At 29.6% G+C, this 21,092-nt stretch overlaps 2 protein-coding genes across 2 annotated transcripts; both read left to right on the forward strand.

Annotated features, from left to right (window-relative positions):
• Positions 1 to 5,719: 5,719 nt before the first annotated feature.
• LOC114193079 (non-specific lipid-transfer protein A-like) lies at positions 5,720 to 6,335 on the forward strand. Its single transcript, XM_028082776.1, has 2 exons — positions 5,720 to 6,080; positions 6,177 to 6,335. The coding sequence occupies exons 1-2, from the start codon at positions 5,761 to 5,763 to the stop codon at positions 6,184 to 6,186; spliced, it is 330 nt and encodes a 109-aa protein (XP_027938577.1). The 5' UTR covers positions 5,720 to 5,760; the 3' UTR covers positions 6,187 to 6,335.
• A 5,966-nt stretch (positions 6,336 to 12,301) lies between these two features.
• On the forward strand, positions 12,302 to 20,609 carry LOC114193879 (auxin response factor 6-like). Its single transcript, XM_028083848.1, has 14 exons — positions 12,302 to 12,834; positions 13,459 to 13,571; positions 14,457 to 14,555; positions 14,656 to 14,712; positions 14,792 to 14,950; positions 15,036 to 15,120; positions 15,766 to 15,856; positions 16,208 to 16,372; positions 16,449 to 16,571; positions 17,504 to 17,579; positions 17,727 to 17,874; positions 18,014 to 19,137; positions 19,526 to 19,722; positions 20,148 to 20,609. The coding sequence occupies exons 1-14, from the start codon at positions 12,789 to 12,791 to the stop codon at positions 20,347 to 20,349; spliced, it is 2,685 nt and encodes an 894-aa protein (XP_027939649.1). The 5' UTR covers positions 12,302 to 12,788; the 3' UTR covers positions 20,350 to 20,609.
• The last annotated feature ends 483 nt before the right edge of the window (positions 20,610 to 21,092 follow it).

Raw genomic sequence — 21,092 nt, forward strand, 5'->3', positions numbered from 1 at the left:
TCTTTCTTTTATGTTCACATTTCAAAATACTAATTTTATTTTTTAAAATATAATTATTTATTAAATTTTTAAAAATTGATCATTATTTTTACAAAAAAATTTTCTCTATTTATCAATAATTATTCTCTCATTTTTTCTTATATATTTCACTATATTTTTAATAAATATAATTTCATTCTATATATTAACTTAATAACAGTCTATTTATCATCACCTATTAATATCATGCATATTTAAAAAATACGTACACACAGGCACGACACAACTGTGTGTACGCTCGTTAAAATAATGGAAATGCTATATATAACAGATTTTATAAACACAAAAATATCTTTTAAAATTTGTAAACAATAATTTTATCATGCAAAATAAGTTTTTTGAAATTTTTAAGGTCTCTACTATAAAGTAATAAAAAATATTTCTTTAACATATTGCTAGTTTATGTATTTATAATTAATAATTTTAGATATTGAAATATTGTCTATTTCTTTAACACAAAGATTTTATCGAGTTAAGAGGAATGTTACAAAAGATTACCGAGAAGTTAGAGAAAAAAAATTCAATGAAGTTTCAAATTGATATTTTACTTTTTTTTAACTTTTTAAATATTTAACACTATTTTTCTTGATTTTTCTACTAATTTAAATTTTTTTATGTTTAATTATATTTTAGTTTTTAGCAACATTGCAATACGATTATTTCATTATTTTTCAACTTTGATTAATAAATATTAAAAAAATATTAAGCACAATTATATAATAAAATAAAATTACATCAATGGTTATTATGTTAAATTTTTTTAACATCACAATTAAATATAAACTTTTATAAAATTTAATACATATTAATTATCTTTTGACCGGTTAACAAGTCCGAACAAGTGAACAAAATGTAATTCATACTTCATTGTATTATTTTGTAGACTGCAAGACAAAGGAAAACAACAAAAAATAATTAGTAGTCATATAATGGTCACGTGATGAAAGCTCAGAATGCACCATGTATGCGGCTATAAATGTAACATCTTCCTCCTCGGTGTTTCATCCATCCAAAATCAAAAACAGAAGAGTGAATCACTACGATAAACCATTGTCTCAAAATGAAGACTGTGTTTGCATCATTCTTCGCCATTGTAGTTGTGTTAGCCGTCACAGTTGTTGCTGCACAGCCATTAACCTGTGAGCAAGGAAAAACGGCTTTTTTGTTGTGGGGGTCGATTTAAACTCTAATTTGTAAAAAAAGTCTGTCTAATTTTTTTTGTGTAAAACAAAATCAAGTCGTAGACATTAAAAATAAAGTCGTCCTCATCTAACCGATTTCATATATTGTTTTTTCAAAAAACGAAGTCGCTATAGATAAGACCGGTTTTTATTCATGTGAATAATGAAGTTGTCTTTCCAAAAGACAACTTCACTTTTTGGCCGGGGGAAGATGTCATGGCACTTCGGGCAGAGCAAGGTGGACCTATCGGGGGCGATGATGGGAACTTGAGTCTGGGGTCGTCGAAGGTGGCTGGATTCGTGGTGGAGCAGCAGGGCTTGGTGCAGATGAAGGCAGTGACAAAGCTTGCACTGGATGATAAGTTGAGGAGAAAGGGCGCGGTGGAGAACAAAACGTTCAGCCCCACTGTGGAGATTCAAACCAAAAAAATTGAAAAGTGAAAATTTTGGAAAAATAAAATAAAACAGCAACAAACATTAAAAAAAAAAAAACAAAGTAAAAGTGAAAGTCGTTATATGAAACGACGATTTCACTTTCATATGTGAAGAAACCGTGGTCCGTCCTGACGATATTATTTTTATAAAAATAAAAATAAAAATTTGGCTGGGGAAGGACGATTTCACTTTTATTGTTGTCTCTCCCGATGACGACTTAACCCAAATTTAAAAAAAAAAATTCAACGAACCTCATTTTACAAATTTATGGTCAAAATGACCCAAAAATACAAAAAAAAAAAGCCAGAAAAAACCTTAGTGGCACCCCGCTTAGATTTTCTCACCAAAAAATCTAATGCCCCTTCAATTCCTTGCAGCCAAGGATTGCACAAAATCATAAAATCGTCACCTAAAAAGGAAGAAAAAAATGCTGCATGTAAGTGCCTTAAGGATGCAGCTTCTCAGATTCCTAACCTCGACAAAGACAGAGCCAATAATCTTAGCAAAACTTGTAAAACCCATGACGATTCTCCCTCCAATGACTTGGATTGCGAAAAGTAAGGTTTTTTTTTTTTACATATTCAATTTGTTTTGGTACATCTAATAAATACATTTTGACGGAGCTGGACGTTCCAAAACGGACAATACCTCAGAAAAACGATAATTGTTTCTAACTATGATTACTGAACGAACTTGGGTTGAGATCGGAACACAATTCATGTTAATAGTTTTCATTCCTTTGCTTTTCTTCACATTACTTTTCCTTTCTTTTCTTCTTTCAGGTTTGTTTAAGCTAGAGGCTTCAGCATGATATGTGGTTTTAGAAGCGATGGATTATGCATTGAATTTGCTACTTTTGTGAAAGAATAAGATTGTTCGGTGTACTTCGCTCAACGAACATTTATGTTGGAATTGATGATTAATGAATATGCTTTATATATGTTGTTGGTATCTTCCATTCATTTTTTTTTTCTTTCTTTTTCATTATCATGAATAATTTTTGTTTAATGTTGGAGATTCATGAGCATAATCCAAAATAAATCCAATGGAAATAAGCTATCATTCTGTGAAACCAATTAGGCTTTTTTATGTTATGTATCGAAGAAAACTTCAATTAAAACTCTAATTTTCTTAGAGGAAATTGGTAAAAACACAGGTAGACTCAATTCTCAAACGTGTTAAAAAACGAGAAGAGTAAAATAAGTAGACATACTCAAAACTTAAATAACTTTTTGAGATAAAATCATGCCACACCATCCAAAAATTATTCATAAAATTAAAACAATGATGCCTTTATTAACTTTATAAAAGTATTTTTATTAAAATTAATTATAAAATTAAATATTTTTTATAGTTTTATTATGAATAATTTTCTTTTAAATAATAATTATTTAAAGAATAAAATAAAAAAATTGTATATATCAAAAATGACAAATCTTTTTTATTAATGATATAGATATTCAAATTTCTTATAAAGAAAGGGGAATAACTATTTTGAAAAATTATTTCAAGAGAAATGTAAATATAATAAATATATATATATATATATATATATATATATAATGTTTTTTAAAATTAATAGTACTAACGTAACTGAATTTTATTTAATTTAAATGTATGTATATGTATATTTAATGAGATGTTATGATGCACATATATGATACATGTATCGGATACGACACCCATCTGCCGATACGATACGTAGATATGTTGATTTAATCTCAAAATAATATGATACGATATGTGATAGAGATACAATATATGAATATTGAAAAGTGTACAATAATTCTTACAAACATAATAAATATATGATTGTTAATGTGTGAATCCAAATTTCCTAATTAGTTTGGTAGTCAAAACCTAGTAGTTAATATTAGTGATGAATTTAAAAATCAATTCATAATTGAAACTAGTTTAATTATCAATTTAGAGACCAATTATAAATTTTTTGAACTATTTTAGTTGTTAATTTGATCACTATATAGTGACTAATTATTTTTTGTCACTATAATTGTCATTATTCAAAGATTTTATTGTAACGACTTTATAAATTGAATACTTCATTGATAAGTATACATTGTTAAAATATTCTAAAGTATCGTATACGATACGTGTCGGACACGGATACGTAACCAAGTTGAAGTATTGGTGAATCATAGATAAGATGAAAAATATTGATTATTATTTTATTATTTATATTATTATTTTTCGTTATAACTGAATTAATTTAAATATATGTGTACATGTTTAGGTGTCTACTCTAAGACATTATTTTTTTTTAATAGATAGTAATATTTTGACAACTAAATTTTAACAATTTTTTCTTACAATCTGGAAGAAATAATATCTTTTAAGTGGTTTTAGAATATAAAGAATGAGAAAATAAAAAAAGAAAAGTCATTTAAAAAAATGTCACATGAGATTATAAGAGAAAATTGTCAAAATTTAATTATTTAATTGTTAAAAATCATTTTCCTAATATATCTTTAACTATTATATTATCAAACGATTAATAAATACTTTTAAAATTAAAGTAAATTCAAACCGTTACAGAATCACAAAAGCAAAATAAAGATATATGGAAACGAATTGGGGTGGGGTTATAATCATGTATTTTAGATTATTTTTATATGTATAATTAAACTTATAAAAATTTGTTTATTGGGTTTATCCTCTCATTATCATTATTATTGCATATTTCATCAATGTTTGGTTTGACACTCAGGGAAATTTGTGTGTTAAACATCCCGCATTAACTAGAGAAAAAAAAAAATATATATATATATATATATATATATATATATATATATATATATAAATGGATTGAAACCTCAATTTAAAATTTGGATTTATAGATTAAATTAAATATAAAGTTCAATTTTTAACATTGAGTATTTAATAAATCATAACTTAATCGAAAGTTCTAATATCTATTAAAAAATTAAAACTTAATTAAATGTTATAAAAAAAACTCATTAATTTATTGTTTTAGAAATAAAAACAAAAAATTTTCCATGCTCAACGTTGGCAAATTTTCCAAACATGAGAAGTTAAATAATTAAAACAACCATACATTTTAACTTAAAAAAACAAAATAAGATACAGCAACATACATTCATACTTCATATTGTTTTGTTAAAGCATCTAGACCACCCTCAAAGAAAAAAATAAGTCATTAAATATTCGCAACAAGATCGTTACATATCCAAACTAACTGTTAATAGAAATGGTTAATATTCATATTAATAAATTTTTTTAATTTAAATATTTTCCTATTATTATTGCACTTTACTTCATTATTATAACGTTTACAAATTTATTAAAAAATAACTGTGGAAAGTTAAAAAACTAAAACAACCATAAATTATAAAACCAAAATGAGATAAAAAAAAAGCACACATACATCCATGTTTATCTTGTTTTGTGAGAGCATCTGGTCCACCTTCCAAGAAAAAAAAAGTTAAATATCCCCAATAAAATCATTACACATGAAAACGGTTGAAACAAGTAAAAAAATGAACAAAATGTAACTCATCCTTCATTATTCTATTTTGTAGACATGCACTTTAAGGTAAATAATAAAATTATTATTTATTATAAGTCCAATGATATTTTGACTATTAAATTTTGACAACTTTCTCTTACAACATGATGTGTCATCTTCTAAGTGATTTTTGAATATTAAGAATGAGAAAAAAGAAAAAATGGAAAACCACTTGGTAGATGACACCTAAGGTTGTAAGAGAAAGTTGTCAAAATTTAGTAGTCAAAAAATCATTTTCCTTATTATAAACAATGGTCGACGAAAGCTCAGAATGCACACGATACAGAAATAAGACCCATATCGGATAAAAATAAATAAATATAACATCATATAAGGATAAAGATTTATAAAATTATTGTCTTAAGATTTTGGGTTGAGAATAATGTTAATGTTTTATGTGGTTGAACTCACATCTCATTACTATTGTATCTCTTTGGTGAACCTTCTCCTCTGTAAACCTAGTATCATGTGGCTATAAATGTAACATCTCCCTCAGTGTTTCATCCATCCAAAATCAAAAACACACAATAGTGAATCACTAAAATAAAACATTGTGTCAAAATGAAGACTCGGTTCGTATCATTCTTCACTATTGTAGCAGTGTTAGTCGTCACAGTTGTTGCCACAGAGGCATTAACCTGTGAGCAAGAACAATCCTTAGTGGCACCATGCTTAGAGTTTGTGACAAAGAAAACTATTGCCCCTTCACCTCTTTGTTGCCAAGGATTGAACAAAATCATAACTTCGACACCTACAAAGGAAGAAAAACAAGCTGCATGTAAGTGCCTTAAGGAAGCAGCCTCTCATATTCCTAACCTAGACAAAGACAGAGCCAATAATCTTCCCAAAGATTGTAAACTCAATGGCTTTGATTGCGATTTGTAAGATTTCTTTTTTCTACATGTACGATTCATATTAATAGTTTTCATTCATTTGCTTTTCTTCACATTGATTTTCCTTTCTTTTTTTTGTTTCAGAGTTGTTTAAGGTAGAGGCTTGAGCAGAAATTAAGGTGATGGAAATGGTGGATTATGCTTCAAATTTGCTATTTTTATAAAAAATAAGATTGTTTGTTGAACTTCCGTGAACAAACATTTATGTTGGAAGTGATGATTAATAAATATGGTTTATATATGTTGCTGGTATCTTCTACTCATTTCTTCTATAGAATTTATTTCCGACTATAATGAATCCTTTCTGTTTAATGTTCGTCACTCATGAGCCTATTCTAAAATAAATCCAATGAAAACAACCTAGCATTTTATATATGAAACATGATTCGGAACATTAAAAAAGTCTCACATTATTTAAAAATCGATGTTAAACGTTTAAATATTTTTTTTTCCTCCATCTTCTTAAATATCCTTTCAGAACAAAAACATGATAGAAATTTACACATTTTAAATGTTATCGGACGACTTAGATCGAATCGGATCAAAATCATTTAAAATATTTTACATGATAAGCGAAGAAAACTTCAATTAAAACTCTAATTTTCTTAGGACAAATTGGTCAAAATACAAACAGAATCGATTCTCATTAAAAAATGAGAAGACTAAAATAAGTACACATTCAAAACTTGAACAAGTTTTGAAGATAAAATCATGCCACACAATCGGAAAATTATTATTTCATTATGTAAAATAAACTTAATATCGTTTTTATTTCTTTAACTATTGTGTCTGGATAATTTTGGTAAATAAAATTAGTAAAATAGTTATTTTAATTTAAAAAAAAAAATTAAGAGTAAAATGGAAAAACTAAAACACCGAAATAAAAAATCTCTTCTATATATAATTATAGATGTTATATATATATATATATATATATATATATATATATATATATATTTGTTATAAAAATATTTGTAAAGAACTAAAAAAATAGTTAAGAGAATAATTTGTTTATTATGGATTTTTTTAGTGTGTAACTGATTTTTTTTTCTTACGGTAGCTATTTGAATTTGAAAAAGTGATTAAAATTGAAAATAAAAATATCAAGAGAATAATTCTTTATCAACTCTATAAAACTATTTTTATAAACAAATAATTATGAAATTAAATACTTTTTATAATTTTATTATGGATAATTCTTTTAAAAAGTAATTATTTAAAGAATAAAATTGAAAAAAAATTATATATCAAAGAGAAAAATCCTTTTTATTAATGACGTATATTTTTTATATTCTTTACAATTTAATTAATTAAAATGTATATATAAATAAATGAGATGAAAAATATTGATTGTTCTTCTATTGATTAAACTTTTATTTTCCCTATGTATATATATTTAATGTGATGAAAAATGAAAATCGGAAAAATAATAGATGTCACAACCGTTTTATTTTATATTTCTTAGGTGTCTGCTTTGAAGACATATAATTATTTTAATATAATTTATTATCACCAAACTATCATTAAATCCTTGAAGCAAACCTAAATTCTAACGCATTCATAAAAGCAAAACAAAGATATCGAAACTAATAGGTGGTGGGGTTCCTCAGGGCGGGTCCATGCCTATTCTAATAGAAATAAGTGAATTAATTAGTTGATTTCTATTTTTTTTATTATATATATATACGGTTTTATTTCTAGAAGGTGTCTCAAAGAGGAAAAAAATAATGAATATTTAAACTGAGTTTAATATCAACTCTTATGTAATATGATATCTATGCTTAGAGATGTCAAAATAGGTTTCAAGTCATGAGTCAATTCGGCTCATCACGGGTTCAAATCAGGTTGGGTTGAGAAAAATTTAATTTTTTCAAAGATGGGTTGAACTCAACCCGGCTTACTTAACCCACGGGTTCGAGCCGGGTTGAAGGTGAGTTGGCTCACTTAACCCACTAACATTTTTTTAATTTTTTTAATAATTATTTACTACTCCTATTATATATGTTCACAATTTCATATTTTTAAATGTTATAATGTTGCTCAATAATATTTAAATAGTTTGAATGTTTAATTAATTTGATTGTCAAATTATATATGTTGATACTTTAATCTTTAACTATAATCTTTATAGTAAATTATTCAAGCAACCCTCTTATAATTTATTTTTTTTTATAAATTAGCATGACAAAAATATATATATATATATATATATATATATATATATATATTTATTTATTTATATTTTGTTGAATAACATGACAGAAAATGTGTAATATTAGTCATGTTTTCTTAGACTATATGGATATTTTATAAGAAATAATTCATCATATATTGGCTGTGAGCATGATCAAGACATTGATTCTTAATTTTATTATAATTGTCATCGCATGGATTACTTAAAAATTTATTTAAATATTTGAATATTAAAAAAAATATATATATTTTTTATGTGGGTTACCCACTTAACTCACCAACCCATGGTAGGTTGAGCCGGATTACAAAATTTCTGGCTCACCATAAAGTGAGCCGAGTTAGATTCACTCATTTTCAACCGAACTCGTGGTGAACCAACCCGTTTTGACATATATATATATATATATATATATATGTTTAATCTCGACTCTCATATCGATATGAGATTTATTAGATATACCGGAAGATACATCATATATGTTAAAATAAATTATCTGTATATTTCATTCAAATTCATATGGTATAATCACATGTATGGTGCATTTTAACTTCTCATATTTGTTGTTTAAGAAAACCGTAAACGTTAAGCATTTTAAATTTCTTAAACAATCAATTAACATATTTTTGTAATTTTTTTATTGATATAAGCATGAGTGTAAAATAACCTATTTTTAAAGTTTATTCGTTAGATCAAATTACGTTATTATATGGTCAACATTGATATGGGTGATGAAAAAGATTATTCTACTTTTACTTGAAAAATATTATGTTTTAACTTTTCTTGTTAAATTCATATTTTAAAAATATTTTTGTGTTTTATCTAAATGGAGCGTGAACATTACAAATATGAATTAAATAATTTTCAAGAAGGATTATGATAAAGTAAAATGAAAATAATAATAATAATAATAAATAAGAAGAAGAAAAAAACAAATTCAAAAGAATAATTAAAAAAATTAAAAATTAAATATATTAATATATATATATATATATATATATATATATATGTGTGTGTGTGTGTATGTATATTGATTATTAACAAATTTAACTAAAAGATATTTTTAATTTTTTCTTTTATGTAAGATATAAAAAGGAATAAGAAGAGATAAAAATCAATTAATGTTCCTGAGAAAAAAAATCGAAGTAAATAATTGAAAATTTTGTAACCTTTAAAGAAAATATTTTAATTGTAGTGTGTCACTCTCCAGGATAAGAGAGAGTATACAATTCAATACTTTTTGCATTAGTCATAATAAACTTATACTTACATTAATATTAATCTTAACGTATTTTATTAATCTTATATTTATATTGGACCACATATTATTTTAATTCTCTTTTCTTTTAACTTTTTTATTATTTAATTTATTATGGTGATATACTAATTCATTTATTAATTTATATGTATCTTATTTAGTTTATTTTATTTTCAGTTACGGTTCTGTTAATTTATATTTGTGTTAATTTATTTATTTTCAGTTATTAATTTTCTTTTCTAATTTATATGTATAATATTTAATTTAATTTTGAATCATGTATCCACTTTATTAATCCAAATTTATATCACCATTTGATGTTCTTCCGACATCCCACACGTCTTTTTCTTTCTGCACCCCCAAACTTTACATAATATCCCATTTTCTCTTTTATTATTTTGATTTTAAAATATGTGTAATCATTTCACCGAATTGTCATTCTAGAACATAACCATATTTACTCGATTGGTCATTCCGGTTAGTTTTTAGAATGATTGTTTCGATTATAATGATATTTTGAATTATTATTATTTATTTATTTTTAACTCATTCTTCTATTATCATATCATACCATTAAAAATAATAAAAATAAATAATTGAAACATTTTTTCTTTTGCAATAAATGAATTTAATTTAAAATAAAATTAGTAGTTAATACCATTGTAACACACATCATATGCAAAACTCAATTCAAAGAAATTTTATAATTCACCTGTATAATATAGTCAATTGATAAGAGTATTTAATTCATTACATCTTAAATAATAATTTATCAGACAAACTCAATAATATTTAAGTTCAAACAACTTCTCGATTAATCACAATCTTGCATATAAACTAAAATCCAGTGATAAAGTCACTTACTCACAACTTAGGGATTTAGAATAAAACATCCAAACATAATATAAATTTAGTATTTGTTAAAACAAATTGAGAAAATAATTTTTTTTTCAATTTATCTACTAAGATTGATGACAAAATTATACAAAAGATAAGAAAGAATATATAAAATAAATAAAAGCTTAGTTTATTTAAAAATTTGATCAGATAAAGATCTTCTCTACTTCCTCAATTACAATAAGGGGTGGTCGGATTTTAAAGTATATGAGATATGGAAGATAAATTTGTGAAATGTTATGTGTTTTCATTAACGCACTATTTTTAATTTTTAATTGTGTTACATTCATGTTAATAACAGGCCAACAATTTTTAATGTGTTTTTATGTTAATAACACAGTTAACATACTATTTTTAATTTTTAATGTGTTACATTCAATGTTTTAATTTTTTTAAACAATTAAATTTAATTCGAGTCCTAGTTTTTTCTTGACACATAAATGTGTATATATATATATATATATATATATATATATATATGTGTGTGTGTGTGTGTGTGTGTGTGTGTGTGTTTAATTTAATCTTAAGTAGATTTCAGTTTCTTAACTTTGTCCTTCTCTCTTTGTTGAAATGCCATTTATTGATTTGGTTTTCTATTTAAAAACTAAGGTGCTATAAATATTTTGAAGATGAAATTGAAGGAATGTTGTAATTAACAAAAACTGTTTATCTTCATTTAAAGCTTTATTTCCAAAAGAAAATGCTAAATAAGTATTAATGAATATATAGACATAATTGAATATAATAAGATAACCATATTTGCAAATTTTATGTAGAAAAAATACATAATTGCTGAGTTGTACAAGTCACTATGATTGAATTTGAATGATTTTTCACTTCCATTTATAAAACACTGAACTTTTAGTTATATTTTTCTGCCAAATACACTGATTTTTTTATTAGAACTCAAAATCAGTGAGAGACAGTAAAAATATTCAACCGTGAATAAAAATTGTAAGAAAAAGAATAGTACATTTGATAACATTGATAATAACAAAAAAATAAAAATTACAAAAATACACAGAAAAAAATTGAAATTCATGAAAACATAAATATTTTTAACTTTTTTAATCACGAGACTATCCTTTTGCAAAACCTCATAATACTTTTGTTTTGAAAATATTATACTACTTCTCAAAAGTTTTTTTTTCAAGATTCAGATTTTATCTAATTTTAAGAATAAATATGTTTTTTGTCTTAATTTTCAGTAAATTTTGAAATTAGTCTATTTTGAAACTTTATACTAATTTGACAATTTGATTTCTCATTTTTCGAAATATGTGAATTTAGTTTTTTTAATCAAATTTTGTTAGATTTATTTGATATTTCGTACACACATTTCAGGATTGTATTTGAGTTGTTTATACCATTTGACACGTTTTTATTTTAATATTAAGTCAAATATTATTATAAAACACAATAAACTTAACAAAATTTAATTAAAAAAGATTAAATACACATATTTCAAAAAATAAAAATTAAACTAGTTTAAAATTTTAAAAATAAATTAATTCAAAAATTCACTGGAAATTTAAGATACAAAATATATTTAACCATGATTTTAATAAACGTTTCAAGTTTAAAACATTTGTTTAACATAATCTTCTGACATTTCTTTATAATATTAAAGAAAAATATTTATTAAAAAAATTCTGAACAATATAAAAATTAATGAAGCATGTTTTGGTAGTAAAAAACAGAAGTTGGTGTTGGCAACTGCAAGTAAAACCAAATTTGGGAAGTTCTGGGTTGATAGTAGTATCCAATGAGTATCTATCTACGTATCGTAGAAAAGTTCCGTATTTTCCGTCGTCGTTACCATTTCGTATAGTAGCCATGGATCAATTATTACCAGTCACTGTGCATTATTGTTGTTGAGTAACAACATAGCCATTACTCGTTTCTCTTTCTCTTTCTCTCTCTCTCTCTCTCACACACACAAATCGCATTCTCTGCTTCTTCTACTGAAATCCACATGAATGTCACTCTCACTTCACTCGCCTCTCTCCTTCACTCTCTCTAATTCCACTGTTCACATTCCTTTTTGTGAGATCTGCCAAGCTAGGGTTTCAGCTTCAGCTTCCAAATTAGGGTTGGATTTGGGCGTGTTATGAGAACCAGGAGGTTCGGGTGTTGCATTGGAAGTGGCTTCGGGTGATGGGGTTCTGTGGGTGCTGTTAATTTTTGGTGGGTGGGTGGGTGGACTATGACTTAGGACCATTTTTTATTCACAGGGACATGCAAAATTTGCGTGCATAATAATAACAACAATAATGATGATTTTGTTCAACTTGGGGTGCTTGGGTTTTTAGTAGTTTTCGGAACCTCACCTGTTGTTATAGCTCCAAGCATGAAGCTTTCTTCTTCTGGATTTAATCAACCGGGGGAAGAAGAAGGTAGTGGTAGCTTCTTTAATTCTTTCGTTTTTGTGCAAATTGCTTTGTATGTGTTCTGCGCTGTCCACCACTTTTTGAGAATTTCTCTTGTCTTGACGTTTGTTTTGTGTTTTTTGTGTGGGTGGTTCTTTTTGTCTTTGCATGGGTTTGGAGGGAGAGGACAGGGATGCACTAGAAGTACACTACTTGTAGGTTTTGTTTGTCATTATTACATGGCATCGAGTGAGGTTTAACAAGTTGCCGTGGTCTGTTTTTGTTTGTTTTTAATATTTATGTACAGGTCAGGGTCAACTTCTTAGTGTCATGTCGATTTGATTTGTGTTTATTTGTTTCGACTCTTAAGTGTCGGTGGTGCTTAGTCTGCTGGTGTGTGCAGTTTATGATTTTAAGTTTGAGGTGACAAGGTTGTGTTTTGTTACTATTTATGTGTGGTTATTCTGTTTGCCTGTTTGTTTGTGCGGTTGGAGTTTGGATTGTGGTATGTTGTTTTTTTTTTTTGGTAAATATGCAGTGGACTTAATGTGTTGATTACTGACATGCCACTTGTAGACTGGACTATAGGTCCTTTCTGACTCGTGTGAAATGATTTACTTCATGTGTAATCATGTTAGCCTGATATTGCAGGGGAGAAAAAATGTTTGAATTCTGAGCTTTGGCATGCATGTGCTGGCCCTCTGGTTTCTCTGCCTCCTGTTGGAAGTCGTGTAGTCTACTTTCCCCAAGGTCACAGTGAGCAGGTCAGTAATGCTGCTTCTATCTGTTTGTTGGATTTATTGAACTATCCTTCAATATTTTACATTTTGTGAATATTTGGTGAAGCTGCTTTGCTCGTGTAAAGTACATAAAGTTGTATAGAAAATTAGAACCTCACTTAGTATGTCCTTACTATCTCAGTGAGCAGGGCAGTTGTAATATTTCATCTATCTTCTGAGGTCAGTGGAGTAGACTTCAACTTATTGTTTATTGTGTATGAATGGTAAAATCAGTTATGTTTGTGCCGGTTCAAGCTTGTGACATTAAAATAAGATAAAATTGGTATTTGATCTGATAGGACTGGGGACTCAACTTTTCAGTAATACTGTGAAAGTATGAAGTGCTGTAAGCTGTGAATTACATGTTATCAGACTTCACGGATTAGTGTTTAAGTCATTGTGCCTGGAAGGAGGAGGACGGGCTAATTCAGTGATGAGAAAATAAAAAGATCCTTCATTAATCCTTTGATTTCATGCTTTCAGTTGTTTCTACCACTCTAGCTTATAAGCAAAGTCCCTCGTAACATATGTTATATTTCTTTATTCTTGAAATGAACAACGCTTTGTTGAATTTATGGTTTCAGTTCTGGAATAGTCTGAACGTTGGTTATCCTGAATATTATGGTATGAATCTCTTCTATAATTGCTATGCTAAAAATGAGTGACCGACAGATAGAGAAATCTTTGGTGTACCATCATGATTAATTTCAGTTTATATTTTTTCCTGAGGTGGAAGGGGTTCCAGCCAAAAGGTTGTCTTTTCTAAACTATTGTTGCATTTAAAATTTCCAAAAAACTGATTGCCGTTCATGTATTTCATTTATATCTGTTTCTTTAGTCATTTGACAAATATAGATGTTGATATAACAGGTTGCTGCTTCAACCAATAGGGAAGTAGATGCACATATTCCTAATTACCCTAACTTGCCACCGCAACTTATCTGTCAGCTTCACAATGTAACGATGCATGTAAGGATAACATTTATAGTTCTGAACTTCAGGTTAAATATACTTCAGAATGCATATTTATCGGCTTGCACTCTGAACCTTTTAAGCATGCATCTTGCAGGCGGATGCTGAAACAGATGAAGTATATGCACAAATGACTCTGCAACCTCTAAGTCCAGTACTTTTCTCTTATTTTCTACCTTTTTTTTTTTGTATGTATATTTTGATAGCAAATCTTGACATTATTAATTTTGTAGCAAGAGCAAAAGGAGGTGTATCTTATGCCTGCTGAATTGGGCACTCCTAGCAAGCAACCAACCAACTACTTCTGCAAAACATTAACTGCAAGTGATACCAGCACTCATGGAGGATTTTCTGTTCCTCGAAGAGCAGCTGAAAAAGTCTTCCCTCCTCTTGTAAGTCATATTAACTTTGTGATATACTTGATTCTCAGTAGTTAGTTTGTCAGTTCTTGATCTGACTATCATGTTTCTTGAACAGGATTACTCACAGCAGCCTCCTGCTCAAGAACTAATTGCCAGAGATCTTCATGATAATGAATGGAAGTTTAGACACATATTTCGAGGTTTACTTTTTTAAGCTTTTGGTATAAAATTATGTGGTCTCCAGATCTACTTTTTTCTGTCCACTTTATGCTGTTCCACTACTGGTAGTAAACAGCTCTTATGTACTTGCATATTCAATGTACTCAAATCTGCGATCTTACTTTTTATTATGAAAAACATAGTTTGAGTAGCATTGGAAGCAGGACATAGGTTTCTAAGGAGTAATCTATTTGCATATGATATGACTAAATTAGCTGTACTATTTCTATTTCTGTCGTATTGCATACTCATTCCATCCTTATTTGGTTGGCTGCTTGGCTTGCTGGTCCAATTTGTTTCTTGTCTTAAGCTTAGCATTACAACTTGTAAATAACATTGCTTTTTGTAATATTAAAATTTAACTCAACCTTGGTCAGTCTAATTTTGTATTTATCAAGAACAGTATGAAGGCTTTGTTTGTTAAGGATCATTATAAATGTTGAGTGTATAGTCCTTGATCATATACAACTTATCTTCTCTGGCTCTTCCACTTCTCCTGAACATCCTTTTCCTTGTCAAAATTGACAATTGTGTATGTGAAACCAAGGCAAGATTAGCTCATAAACATTACTTAAATTGTTTCTTAAATGTTTTCACTTCTAACTACTTTATATCTTCACTTTCAGGTCAGCCCAAACGACATCTTCTTACTACTGGTTGGAGTGTCTTTGTCAGTGCCAAGAGACTTGTTGCGGGTGATTCAGTCCTTTTCATCTGGTAAGTATAATTCTAATATTTCCAATGACTGATCCAATTGGAGGTTCGTCTTGTCTTCTCTCCCTCCATCTTGAATACAGTTTTAGTTATAGATGTATTCTAAACTGAAAGGAAATTATTAGAGAGATTAGACTAGAAATCATGCTTATTTGTATTCTTTCCTCATTATTTTAAAATTATGTCCGTCTTTGGGAGCTTTATAATCTGGTAAATTTGTTTATCTTGTTAGCCTGCTCGTAGAACAATATCACCAGTAGTTGCATTTATATAGATCATGGGTACATGACCAAAATCTATTACAAGGAATTATTAAGATATTATTGTAACCATTCTTCCTGTACTTTTTATCAGGAATGAAAAAAATCAATTACTCTTGGGCATACGGCGAGCGAATCGTCCACAGACTATCATGCCGTCATCAGTTCTGTCAAGTGATAGCATGCACATTGGTCTTCTTGCTGCTGCAGCTCACGCAGCTGCTACAAACAGCCGCTTTACTATATTCTATAATCCTAGGTATGTAACTTTAATTCAAATGATAAGAATTATTACCCTAAAAATCATACTGAACTTGCTTTTCTTTTGTTAATAGGGCAAGCCCATCTGAGTTTGTCATTCCTTTGGCCAAGTATGTTAAAGCAGTATATCATACACGAGTTTCTGTTGGCATGCGATTTAGGATGCTGTTTGAGACGGAAGAATCAAGTGTTCGTCGGTAGGTATTTCTTGTCTTATATTTTCCCCTCTCCGGTGTGAAAAATAGTGTTCACATTATGTTTTTGTCTTTCTACTTAAGCGAGAGAGTTTATTTGGCTAAATTACTTCTTGGGTCCATGTACTTTATGGACAAATTCAAAATTTTCTCTGATAGTTTGAAATTAAAGTTTAATTTTTAAAATGGTTCATATAACCCTCTAATGGTAGGGTGGTGGATTACGGGACTATTTTTTTCAAACTATAGGGGATATCTGAATTCTCTCAGGAAGTATAAGAATCCAATGATGTAATTTAGCCTAAAATTTTACTTTCCCGATTTTATTTATGTTCTTTTTTTGTGGTTCATCTACGATCGTGTGCAGTCTCCTGTGTAATGAATAAAGAACAAATATACTGCTATTCACAGAATACTGTAGTTTCCCAATCAGCCTTGCAGGTAACTGCACATGATTCCACCCCATTTTTAACAGTGAAATTATTAGCTGGACCCCGTTATGTGGGACTTTGACTTCAACAATTGTGTCAGTTGCAAATGTGCTGTGGATTTTTGATCCTATTAAACACTGCCCACTTTTCTCTTTAACTTTCCTTGATTTCGGATCTTGCCTTTTTATGTTACTGATTTGTTGATTTGTAGACATTATTCTTGCAATAGTAGTTTTCTGTATGTCATTTGATGCTTGCCACACTGTGCTCTGCACTCCTGTTCCTGACTGTTGACGCATTATTATGTGCTTCTATATATGATAAAGATCAAAATTTTTGTTGAGTGATTAGCCGTGGCAATATATGCATGTATCCTTCCAAAAGACAAAAGCTTTGAATGATTAGCCACAACAATATTTGCTTTTCTTCAGAACAACAGTCTTTTCTAAGTTTTTTTTTCTTAAACATTTGAACCTATACTTACTGTAACATGTTATTGTCCAGATACATGGGTACCATAACTGGTATTAGTGATTTAGATCCTGTCCGCTGGCCAAATTCACACTGGCGTTCTGTGAAGGTTTGTCATGATTGTTTGATTCATATAGCAACTATATGTTGTTGTCATGATATAATTTAGCACTATTATAGAAATATCTGAGATTGTGTTTACAGATGAACCGGATGAAGTATAATTTGTTTTCTTAACTTTTGTTTACTGGTGTAGGTTGGCTGGGATGAGTCCACCGCAGGGGAGAGGCAACCAAGAGTTTCCTTGTGGGAGATTGAACCTTTGACTACATTCCCCATGTATCCATCTCCATTCCCCTTAAGGTTGAGGCGTCCTTGGCCAACGGGCCTACCTTCTTTGTATGGTATGTGGTGGTTCTGTTAATAAAATTTGTCTCATGTAATTCTCAGGGGTCTGTTGCCTATATGCTTTATCTTATTGTCTTGTGATGTACACAGCATCTTCATTTTAATTTATTTCTGTCTTCCATTTGTGTAAGTCAGGTCTCAAAGATGGAGACATGGGCATTGGTTCTCCGTTCATGTGGCTCCAAGGTGGACTTGGGGATCAAGGAATGCAATCTTTAAATTTCCAGGGGCTTGGTGTTACACCATGGATGCAACCTAAACTGGACTCTTCTATGCCAGGTCTCCAACCAGAGTTATACCAAGCAATGGCTTCTTCTGCATTCCAGGAAATGAGGACAATGGATCCTTCAAAATCTTCCCAATCTCTGTTGCAGTTTCAGCAGACTGCAAATGTTCCCAGTGCTCATACCTCTGAGGTACAGAGGCAAGTATTACCACAGTCTCAGCCTCAAAGCACCCTTCTACAGAATTTTCAAGAAAACCAAGTGCCTGCTCAGTCACAACTTCTGCAACAGCAGTTGCATCGCTACCATCCATATGGTGATCAGCGGCAACAGCAGCAGCAACTTAAAAATTTGCCTGTTCAGCAGCAGTTACCAAATGTCATATCTCCCTTGTCTAATTTTGCATCAGGTACCCAGTCTCAATCTCCTCCCATGCAAGCTCTTGCTACGCATTGCCAGCAGCAGAGTTTTCTTGAACCTATCAGGAATCATATATCTGGTTCTGATGTTTCCCCTATCCAGAGTCTACTTGGAACGTTCTCCCAGGATGGAGCATCCCAGTTACTTAACTTGAGTGGATCCAATTCCGTTATATCTTCATCCATCCTACCCAAGCAAATGACAGTTGAACCTCAGCTTCCCTCTGCTGCTGCTCAGTGCGTGTTGCCTCAGGTGGAAAACTTGGGAACATCACAATCAAATGTGTCTGAGCTTGCTGCTTTGCCTCCCTTTCCTGGAAGAGAACATTCTGCATACCATGGTGCTGCTGATCCTCAGAGCAATCTATTATTTGGGATTAACATTGATCCCTCTTCTCTTATGCTGCAAAATGGCATGTCAAACCTGAGAAATATGGGCAATGTGAATGATGCATTATCATTGCCATTTTCTGCTTCAAATTGTGGTGGTACCACAGGCACTGATTTTCCCTTAAGTTCAAACATGACAACTTCAAGTTGTGTGGATGAATCAGGCTTCTTGCAGTCTTCTGAAAATGTAGACCAAGCAAACACACCAACTGGAACCTTTGTTAAGGTAATAGCTAATGTATTTTTTGTTTGTAGATGGTATGCCTTCGTTTATATATTTTATATGCAGCCATTTTTTATTATAATTTACCAAAATTAAGCAACAGTTTATCAGTTGAAGTATTGGTTCAAATTACAAGTTAAATATATTTATATAATGTATTTATGATCAATGTTGAATTGGATCTACTCTACAGTGATATTGGGACCCTATATATGCAAACAGTAGTCTGTGGTTTTGTTAGAAATGTTTCATATTGCAGCTCTATTTTTATTTTTGTTTCCTCTTGTTTTTTAAGACTTCTATTTTCTACAATTAGTATGTGGATGTTATCAATTGGCAAGGACTAATATTACTCTAAATTTATTTATGGTGGATGCGGTGTAACTTACAGGTTCACAAGTCAGGGTCCTTTGGCAGGTCACTGGACATTTCTAAGTTCAGCAGCTATGACGAGCTGCGTAGTGAGCTTGCTCGCATGTTTGGCCTTGAAGGCCAACTAGGGGACCCTAAGACTCAGAGATCAGGCTGGCAGCTTGTATTTGTTGACCGGGAGAATGATGTTCTTCTTCTTGGTGATGATCCTTGGCAGTAAGTTGCTTTATGCCAGTTGTTACTTATGTTCAAGTTATAGTATATTATCTTATGAATTGCTACGTCCTTCATTGATGCTAATGCCGTAGGTGCTATAGGTATAGTTAGCGATGTTTCTTGTGTATTTGACACTTCAACATGTTGACGATTAGCAAAGTTAATTTTTGTGGATCTGAATAATCTTTTTCTGTATTTTTTCTTGTTCCTTGTAATAATTTTTTATTATCATTAACTTTGAGGACATGGTTTATGCTCTGAGACTACTACAATTGTATTCGTGTTTCGTTACTTGCATGTAATCCCTAATAGCAGGACGTTAGAAGAAATGTGTTGATTAAAAGTTGAATACTTAAGCACTTCATTTTTAGACTTAGTTGATTCCTGATTCTGCACAGAAACATTTACATTTGATAATTTTGCAGGGAGTTTGTGAACAATGTGTGGTACATAAAAATCCTATCTCCACTAGAAGTGCAGCAAATGGGCAAAGGTGGTAGTCCTTCTACTTCTGCCCCAGGTCACAAACTTTCTACCTCTGGCAACTCTTGTGATAATTATGCAAGTCAACAGGAGTTGAGAAGTTCCAGAAATGGCATGGCATCAATGGGGTCTTTTCACTACTAGCACATTCTCCCGTGTAAGAAATGTTAGTTCAAAAATTATGGTGGCAGAATTCTATGTTACAGAGTTTCTTATGTATGGATTGGTCCAGCATTCTTATACTTCACATTAATGGTTGAGATGTAGTGATTTTGCAAGGTCTTTTATATAGATCAACAGCAAATGACTGTAAATTATAATAGGTGACCTTGTTTCTGTAATGGTTAGTTGCTTATAGCAAGTATTAATTTAGTTATTGCAATCGAAATAGTGTCATTTCCACTCATTTTACATTCTGACAACATTTTGTGAAGTGAGTTTCAAAATTTTCTGATAAATTATTTTGATGAAGAAATATTTTCATTGAAGCAATATTAATTGATGCAATCAAGAACATTTAAAATGATTTTTTTTGGAGTTGTCGGATACAATTCGTCGTAGGTTTTGCAGTTGAAGTTAAGTTAACTAATAATTTGCAATGCTTATCGTAAAAGGTTGATTTTAACTGCAATATGTTTTCTAGTTGAAAAGTAAAACTTACGGTTAGATGTTTGTTTGTGGGAGTTTTTTAATTTTTTTATTTTTCCTTTTACAAGTAATATTTAAATATTGTTTAAGTGTATTATACCCTCTATTCACTTTTTTAAAGTAAAATGGATTCTAATTTTTTCCTATGATTACGTTTTTCAGAAAATATAATTTTTAATTCACAATACTATTTATTTGAGCGAATGGGTGATAACTCGATTTTAAGGATATGGTTATGG

The sequence above is a fragment of the Vigna unguiculata genome, chromosome 8 (genome assembly GCF_004118075.2).
Source record: "Vigna unguiculata cultivar IT97K-499-35 chromosome 8, ASM411807v1, whole genome shotgun sequence".
NCBI classification, from domain to species: domain Eukaryota; kingdom Viridiplantae; phylum Streptophyta; class Magnoliopsida; order Fabales; family Fabaceae; genus Vigna; species Vigna unguiculata.

What these genes read in the sequence shown, in the direction of transcription:
- LOC114193879 (XM_028083848.1), top strand. Translation starts at nt 12,789, where the DNA reads ATGAAGCTTTCTTCTTCTGGATTTAATCAACCGGGGGAAGAAGAAG. An exon ending in CCCAAGGTCACAGTGAGCAG is followed by an intron (nt 13,572 to 14,456) that starts GTCAGTAATGCT and finishes TTGATATAACAG; the next exon opens with GTTGCTGCTTCAACCAATAG. An exon ending in TTCACAATGTAACGATGCAT is followed by an intron (nt 14,556 to 14,655) that starts GTAAGGATAACA and finishes TGCATCTTGCAG; the next exon opens with GCGGATGCTGAAACAGATGA.
- LOC114193079 (XM_028082776.1), top strand. Translation starts at nt 5,761, where the DNA reads ATGAAGACTCGGTTCGTATCATTCTTCACTATTGTAGCAGTGTTAGTC.